Source organism: Eurypyga helias, unplaced genomic scaffold (assembly GCF_000690775.1).
Source record: "Eurypyga helias isolate BGI_N326 unplaced genomic scaffold, ASM69077v1 scaffold19251, whole genome shotgun sequence".
Classification (NCBI taxonomy): domain Eukaryota; kingdom Metazoa; phylum Chordata; class Aves; order Eurypygiformes; family Eurypygidae; genus Eurypyga; species Eurypyga helias.
The window spans coordinates 1-8,932 of NW_010231707.1; the positions used below are offsets into that span (position 1 = coordinate 1).

Here is an 8,932-nt window from a genome sequence, read left to right on the forward strand (position 1 = left end):
CAGGGAGCTTTTGTGCTTCACGCCAGCCTGGGAGGCAGGTGCCCAGAGCTCCTCAACCCTGACACCTAACTCTGGAGCGGAGGTCTAAAGCGTGTGAGGAAAACGTTTTGAAATGTGGTGAAACTGTCACTTGTTTTTTTAGTGCTCTCTGTAATTAATGATTTCACAAAAACAGTAAAACCAAACAAGAAGTAGCCCCTAACATTGAACTGCACCTTTGTTTTCCCACAAACTCAGCCGTGCTCTCTGTTGTCCTGCTCCCCCTGCAGATCTTGGGAAATGTTTCTGAGTTTCAGCGAGTTGTCAACGTGCTGCAGGAAGGGGTGGATTTTGATATTGATGTCAATGCATCTGTCTTCGAAACTAACATTCGAGGTGAGGTGGGTTTTTCCATGGTGTTTATGCTGGATTTCCTTCCAGTACGAGTCTGAACTGTACAGAGGTAACGCAAGGTAGCGGTCAGAGTGAATTTGTAAGGCCATGTAACAGGACACGAAAGCAGGCAGAAAAATCCCAAACAAGTATCACTTCTTTTTTGTCTTTGCACATCACCTTTTGCTTCCTGCCTCAACGCAATGTGGCACTTTAAATATTCTGCTGCCAGGTTTTGAGCTTTGGAATAAACATCACTAACCAGTACAAACTGTGTACTGTCTGGTTTTGCATATTATTTTGGATTAGAGATTATTAATTTTTTGCTTTAGCATCATGAAGTGAAACTTGCCTGTTTTTTTGGAAAATCGCAGAGGCCTTTGGAGTCTTGTGCCTAGTTGAATGCCTGACTGCTTCAGTGCCATCCAACTAACATTCCACTGGCAGGGAACAGAACTGTGAGCTATGCCTTATTTTTTTTCTCCTGTCAAATATTGGTGAGCCAGCTTTTGTGGCAGTGTAATTTCTCTGTGTTTGTACTCGTTCTGTGACAGTCTGTGGAAAGGGCTAATAAATCCCTGCCTCTGTTGGTCACGCCAAAATTCTTGACTCTGGCCTAGACATTTTTCTCCAAGGAATTTAAGAAAGTAGACTGTATGACTTTACACAAACATAGTGTTAAGCTATCTGGAAGAAATGAAATGGAATTCCTCTCATACAGGTTCATGTTCATTATGCTATTAGCTCTCCGACTCTCTGCAGGGTGGTGCAGGTAGAGTAGGCAGGTTGGATCTGTTGCTTCTAAAATAATATAAGAAATGCATTTGCTACCCACTGCAAGCCAGCCAGGAAGAAACAAACCACTCTTGTGCCATATTGAATTAGGCTGTTACGGATGAGCCATATCACTTCTCTTCCCTGTAAACACTTCCTCTGTATTATGACAAATACAAGTGGATTCAGATTTCATTCCTCCCCACATTTTTAATGGGATTCTTGCTGTGCCCTTTCCAGTGGTGGGTGGTCTCCTCTCTGCTCACTTGCTATCAAAGAAGGCTGGTGTTGAAGTGGAAGTGGGCTGGCCGTGCTCTGGACCTCTCCTGAGGATGGCAGAGGAAGCAGCTCGCAAACTCCTGCCAGGTGAGAACTTGTCTGGTTTGTGTCTCTGTGCCGTAGTTCACGAGTGGACTGGTGTGTTTGGTGAAGAATTCACTGCTTGATGTGTAAACTCATGAACCAGTCCCCTGCTCCCTGAGCTCAAAGTGAGTTAACTTGCAGGGAAAACATTGTGAGGAGCGTGATATCCGTTGTATCTATGCATACCGAGCGTTGTATGTGCTTAACACGTCCGTTTGTTTGTGGCTTGTTGAGGGGAGATATGTTTAATATAAATAATAAATAAAGGCTATGAAACAGCAGCTTGTAAAGACAAGGAGATGCAGCTGCTGTGGGCTGCTGGGATGCGTGCCCTGATAGCAGGGCGCTGTTGCTTTGTGCACCCGGGGCTGCCACTGAGTAACCACAACTGTTTGCAGTCTGCCCTTGTGTGTGTGGTTCCATTTTGACTACCCTGCTTCTGCTGCAGAAAAAGCAGGGATGCAGTCCGCTGCTCTGGGCAAGGTGGAGGAGCTCGGCAGTACCTTTCCAGGGCTGTGTATAGCTCCCTGCCCCTCCCAGGATTACGCTCCACTTCTCATTTCGTTCTTTGCCATTACTGCTGTTGCTCCAGTCCCTCTTCTCGCCCATGTGCAGAGACATGTGAGACACGTGTGTGTTTGACAGTCTGTCAGATGAAACAGTGGACACTTGTGAACTGAAAATACTGTGTTTCAGCTTTTCAGACCCCAACTGGGATGCCATATGGAACAGTGAACTTGCTGCACGGAGTAAACCCTGGGGAGACCCCAGTTACCTGTACTGCTGGAATTGGTACATTTATAGTGGAATTTGCCACTTTAAGCCACCTAACTGGTGACCCAGTGTTTGAGGATGTTGCCAGGAAGGCTTTGAAGGCACTGTGGAAAAATCGCTCGGATATTGGGCTGGTGAGTGATGAATGGACTTTGAATTTGCTGTCCTGCTTTTTGTATGGTTTTGTAGAGGCCATTGTAAGCATAAAAAGCATAAACAGAGAGGAGGTAGAACTAGATAAATAACCACAGTACTAACAACTGGGCTGAAGTCACATGTTTGACATTGTTCTTGAACACCTGCTGCGTCCACATCTCTGCTTTACTGGTGCAGCACAACATGATGCCATTGTTCTGTTCCATAACAGATGTGCTTGGGAGACAGATGCCTTCTACTGGGTATTGCAGTTTTTGTAACAGCAGCTGTAACAGATAAAATAAAAGGTCTGTCTGCTGCCTGGTGTGACAGCAGCTTACGAAAGAGAGTAAGAGCACAGCAAGTGCAACAAGATACTCCCAGCCTCTACAGCTTTGGCATTTTGGGAGTATCCAGCGCTAGAAGCATTTTCTGTGTTCACTATCTCCTCAAAAATCCAGTTGATTTTTATAGTTGCTTTTTGAACCTATGTGAGCTCCTAGTGTTGCATATGTGAAGTGGAACAGATTTCTTCATATGCTGTATAAAGAACTGTTGCCTTGTGATTGCTTTGGGATCTGTTTAGTTTTTTGCTTATGCCCCTAATCCTTGTTCAAGAAAGAAACTGAATAGCTGTTTTTTTCATTGTTGGTAAGCAGGTCGCGATTATGTATTATGTTCTCCATCACCTGGGTCTCTCTCTAAGCTGTAGAGTCCCAGGTTTGCAGGATCGATTGAAATATTAGCATGGCAGCTCGCAAGCCTTTGACATCCTTGGCCTCTGACATCCTTGGCCTCCATCTCTGGATCTTCACATGTTCATCCTCCTCCATTTTTCTGTAGGATGTGAAATAGGACCAGATACCTCATGTTTAAATTGTTCATTGTTACCGTAGCATAATGGTGGGTTTTTTTGGCCAGTGCAGTATTTATATGCCAAAGTTATATTTTCTACAGTGTGTGCTTCCCTGATACTGGTATATGTGTCTTGTAATGGAGAAAATGCTAGTTCATATGGACATTGTCAATCTGAAATGGACAGCCTGAAAAAAGGGCAAAGTCGTCCTTATGTCCATTTGTTGTGGAGATTTTTAAAATTATAATTTAGTAGATTAGCTTTATTTCCACTTTAACTTTGTATTTTCTCCTCCTCTCACTTCTTCCAGGTTGGTAACCACATCGATGTGATAACTGCGAAGTGGGTGGCCCAGGATGCTGGCATTGGGGCAGGAGTGGACTCCTACTTTGAATACCTGGTTAAAGGAGCCATTCTCCTGCAGGACAAAGAGCTGATGTCGATGTTTCTAGGTGAGCGGGTTGTTCTGTGTGAAGGGTCCCAGGAATAAAAAAAAAACCTGTAAAAGCTCTGCATGTGAGACTGTGGAGGAAGATGAAGAATCTAATGGGGTACATTCAAGACTGTTCCTGAGGCGTTTGTTTTACTACTTTTGAGCGATCTGTCATAACAAAGAGTTACCATAGTGAGCATCCTGAGAAGTCATTCATTTGCCATGGCTAACGTGAAAAAGTGGCTTCTCTCATTCTTGAAAAAAAAAAAAAAAAGAAATTCTTTCTTTTGGTTGGATTACCGACCCATCTGTGTTTCTTTATAGAATATAACAAAGCTATCAAAAATTACACAAAGTTTGATGACTGGTACCTCTGGGTTCAGATGTATAAAGGAACAGTGTCCATGCCTGTTTTTCAGTCCCTCGAGGCCTACTGGCCAGGCCTACAGGTAAGAGCTGTCATACCACTAGCATATGGTGATTTTGTTCATCTCTCTTGGGTTGGTCTTTAATATTAAAGTTACAGATATAATCCTCATCTGTGCTGGTTTAAAGGTTTGTTTTGATCTCTGGTGAAATCTGTGGTAGTCTGAGCCTGTAGAAGAGCAGGTGTTGGGTTGATCTATGGTCTAGTAAAATAGTCTCTGATCAAGCATAATGGGAGGGCAGTTTTATTGTAGCAAACTGCTGACAGTGGTCTCATAACCCAGGTGGGAATGTAAGGCAAAAGAAAATCATACCTCTTTTTCCACCACTTCATAAATGCTTTGTTTGTGTGAATACTTTCCCATTGAGAGGTTTGCTTTCTCCTCAGTACTTATGTTTGCTCTGAGACCTTGTTATTCCCCTCTAAAATAGACTGGATACTGTGACTGACTAAAAGAAACCCAGCCTTCCGTTAACTAAAAATGAAAGAGACTTTGTATTGTTTAGATGTGTGGAATGTGATCCAACAGAAAAGAAAAGCAGCACCTGTCTCCCTAGTCCTACCTATTCTTAAGGCATCATGCCCAAGTGTTACTTGGAGCATTCAGACCCGCTGAACAACCCATTTCTGTCACACTCTCACTTTGCCTGTAGGAGCATTATTGCATCAATTCCTGTGCTGTTTCTTCTTCACCCAGCTGTTACTTTGCTAATTGTTTCCTCTCTCTCTCAGAGCCTAATTGGGGACGTAGACAATGCCATGCGAACCTTCCTCAACTATTACACTGTTTGGAAGCAGTTTGGTGGGCTGCCAGAGTTCTACAACATTCCACAGGGCTATACAGTGGACAAGAGAGAAGGATATCCCCTCAGGCCTGGTAAGCAGAAACAAAATAAGGGTGTGGAGTCCTGCTTTTGTTCTGGTGGTAAGATGAATTGTTAGCAGCACCTGCTCTCCAAAAGGTCTTCACAGTTTTGCTTTGACTTGGTTCCTGCATGTGTTTTACCAGGGATTTCCATAGTCACAGCCATACGTTTTGCTCTCTGCCATTCCCAAAGGCCAGTCTACCTTTTAAAGAAAGCAAACCATAGTGTAACTCTATAAAGCGGACCTATTAATTAATTTGGTTCAAAATACAGGATTTGACAAGTGTGTTGGACTGTCTGACATGGGATCTTTTAGTCATGCACGGCGTTGATGTGACTGCCTGTGTCCTTTAAATTTAGGAAGTGAAAGTGGGTATGAAAAAACCAGTCCAGTTCTGTTGAGTTCCTGAAACAAACTAATGCTAGTTGCACTAGTAAAGCTCAACATAAGAGGGGGGTTTGGTGTTGTCCATGATACGGCAGTGAAATGGTCTGTCATCTCTTCTGGGTTTTTTACAACTTTGACAAAAAAAAAAAAACCACCACCCAAACAAATTCACACCTGATTGTTAGGTCAGTAAAACTTTGTAAATGAGAATAATTAATTTCTTTGTGGTCTGAGTGTTCAGGGGACCTCCACACTGGGCACTTCTACCAAAAATACTCATCAGCATTCACTTTGAAATGTATTACAGCATCCAGAAAGACCTTTAGTAAGTAAACACAGCACAGGGCATATGTTCCCTGTATAGAGTATTTCCATAGTGCCTGTTTTCATGGTGTTTTAGGTAACACTTAAACAATTCCATAAGACTCTGATAAAAAACTGTATTTTAGGGGTTGAATTTCTTGCTTTTAATTCTTCTAGAAGCATCTTTCTTTTCTTCCTTTGACAACTGACTTTTAATCCTTTTCTTTCTTGCTCCCCACCTGCTCTGAACGTGGGAGGGGGACGTTACTCACTCTTACCTGAGCTGGTGCAATCTGGTTAGTGAATTTTTGTGGCACATTCTTAGTAAAAGCAAGTATATGTGCTCTGAGCCAGAGGTAATAGAAGGCAAGGCAGGCTGATCATCTTAAAGTAGTCTTGTTAAATTAGTTCAAAGAATAACTCGTCTTCCCTGTGTATGTGGTTCGGTAATCTTCATGCTTGCAAATGTCTGGGTTTTTTTTGCAGAGCTGATTGAGAGTGCAATGTATCTGTACCGTGCTACCAGAGATCCCACACTCCTAGAACTGGGAAGAGACGCAGTAGAGTCAATAGAGAAAATCAGCAAGGTGGACTGTGGGTTTGCAACTGTAAGTGCTAAATCAGCTGCCTAGTTAGCTAAATGGCTGCAAAAAAATCAGCCTTTGGAAAGTGTTCTCATGAATGACGTTTTGGCGTGGAGTCAAGTGATGACTTTGGTTGAAACATGACCTCCTTTTCAAACAAACCGCTTGTATTTCTCTGTGAAGCTGATCTGGTAAGCACTGGTCATACTGCTGGCAGTAGCTTCCCTCACAGCCTGAACGGTGAGTCAGATTCTGTCCTTGGCTGTTTCACCAGAGCCCAAAACATGGGAAAGCATCAGAAACTTCTCCTGCCTCCTGTACCTTGGTAGGTAGTTAGGTGTTCCAGCTCAGCAAATCATACGCATTTCTGCCTGCCAGTGGTGTGATGCTGCTTCCCACTGTGCCTTGAAAATCTGATCAAACACAAGAGAACTGCAGTGAGTAATTTCTCAAAAATCATTTAATAGAAGATTTCAAACATACTATTGAACTCTGTTTTACAAAAAAAACGCTTTATAAATATTGGGAATTAGGCCTTGTGATTTGGGAAGTAGTAAAAGGCATATGTTTTGGTTTTTTTTTTTTTTGTAGTGGGGAAATGACAGGAAGTTTACTCACTCTTCTCCTCTGTATCTGGGCAGGAAGGGTATTTATCCTGATTGTTAGTTTCCTGTTACTTATCACTAAACTATGCTAATTCAAAACATCCATAACCTTGTTGATATATTTGCATACAACTGTTTAAAATACAGGGTGAAAGGGTGCCATACCGTGCTGTTTAACTGAAAAGAATTGCAAGCTGGTTTACTTTTCCCCTTAAGTTCATAACTTACTGAATTCCATATGACTGTAACCACTGTATTTCTTGTAGATCAAAGACTTGAGAGATCACAAACTGGATAATCGCATGGAATCCTTCTTTTTGGCTGAAACAGTAAAATACCTGTACCTGCTGTTTGACCCAGACAACTTCATTCACAATGATGGATCAGCCTTTGATGTGATGATTACGCCATACGGGGAATGTGTCTTGAATGCTGGAGGATACGTCTTCAACACTGAAGCTCATCCCATAGACCCTGCTGCGTTGCACTGCTGTAGGAAGCGTAAGGAAGAGCAGTGGGAGGTGGAAGATTTGATGCAGGAATTTTATTCTCTGAAGAAAACCAAGAAGTTCCCTTTAAAAAGAGCTTCTGACCGTGATGAAGGGGAAGGTGTGAAAGACCCTGCAGATGCCTCTTCAGAGAAAGGTGGAGAGAAGAGAAATTCTAAGAACTCACACTCCCTTCTGAGTTGCCCCAGTCAATCCTTTAACTCTAAACTTGCAGTACTGGGACAGGTCTTCCTAGATAACACCTGATTCTGTTTTCATTATCGGTTTAAATTATTGATTCAGACTCCAGGAATATATTTTTATAGTTCCATGATGGAAAAAGTCATGCCTCACAGTGTGAATTGTATTAAGTGAAACAGCTTCTCATTAAATTCTGTTACTGCTGGTTCTTAAAATGTGGTACAGATATCAGCTGTTAATGTGCTGAAGTTGCTAATCTCAAAGCAATTGCTTGTCTGAACAGCAAACAGGCGGTCAGAAAGAGGAAGAATAGTCTGCAGGTTAGAGGTACCATGTTTATTTCATTGTGAGTTTGTTTTCAAGTTTTACAGGCTTATGCAGAGTCCACAGCTTTGGTTTGTAAAGAGCCTGAGCTGTTCCTTGTCATAAGAGCAGAAGCAGGGATTGCTACCTGTAGCTTCACTTCTGAGACTGCAAGTCTCCTCTGCAACATGCTCCACCTTTTATCTTTGGGCTCTTTATGGGTTAGCCTGAGGGGTTGATGACCACGGGGGCTCAGGTTTGTAGAGCTGGTGTCTGTCGAGCATGGAGGATGGCATGGGGGAAGGAGAGCTGTGGCAACATAGAAAACTGTTTGGTTCCTCTGTGCGTAGGATCAGTGTGGGTCAGTACCACCTGCCTGAAACTGGTGTAGTAGGTGTCCAGGTAACTTCATCTGCAAACTGAGGTGCAGTGTGGACCTAGAAAAGGTTTGATTCATTCTGCAGTGGAGCTTGCTTGCTTCTTGCAGAATATAATGTGCCTTTCCTGTGAAATTTCCCTGTTTCCTTCCTCTTTTAAATTTCCCTTTGGGGCCTTGCCTGCGTAACTCCACATCAGCCACCTCAGTCAGGGACGCTGACCTTGGGGTGGACCAGCTGAGCGGCGTGTGTAGTGTGCATAAGGGTAGGATGGAAGGGGGCTTGGTGCAGACTGGAATGTCATTCTCCCCTGGTGCAGGAGGTGCCTGAACAGACGTTCCTAAGCTGCTCCCTGCAGCAGGTGGTGGGAGAGCTCCTTCTTGACCCTTCCTCTAATGGAAACCAGGCTGTGGTTTGTCTCTTTCTCAGCAGGTGAAAGGCATGAATTCTCTTGGTGCTCAGCTGACCTGACAAACCTAAACCTTTAAACGTGTTACTGGTGTTGTTTCGACTGGTGTATGAATAGAGAAATCAGTAATGTTACAATGAGTTTTACTTTCTAAAGGACGGGAAAAAAAAAAGGAGCAGATGGGGGGGCAGAAAAGTGATGGGCTGTCTTCAAGCTTGCTGGAAAGCAAGGAGTCTGGAGAAAGTACAAGCCAGCTATAGTCACTTGAGTGGGT

At 43.2% G+C, this 8,932-nt stretch overlaps 1 protein-coding gene across 1 annotated transcript; it reads left to right on the top strand.

The window, feature by feature from the left end:
* Positions 1-237: 237 nt before the first annotated feature.
* Positions 238-7,666, top strand: EDEM2 (ER degradation enhancer, mannosidase alpha-like 2; the record flags this gene model as incomplete). Its single annotated transcript, XM_010161185.1, has 8 exons — positions 238-375; positions 1,387-1,512; positions 2,206-2,417; positions 3,585-3,726; positions 4,032-4,156; positions 4,867-5,011; positions 6,178-6,299; positions 7,147-7,666. Coding segments are annotated over 8 exons (1,499 nt in total), but the record flags the coding sequence as incomplete, so codon positions are not given.
* Positions 7,667-8,932: the final 1,266 nt, after the last annotated feature.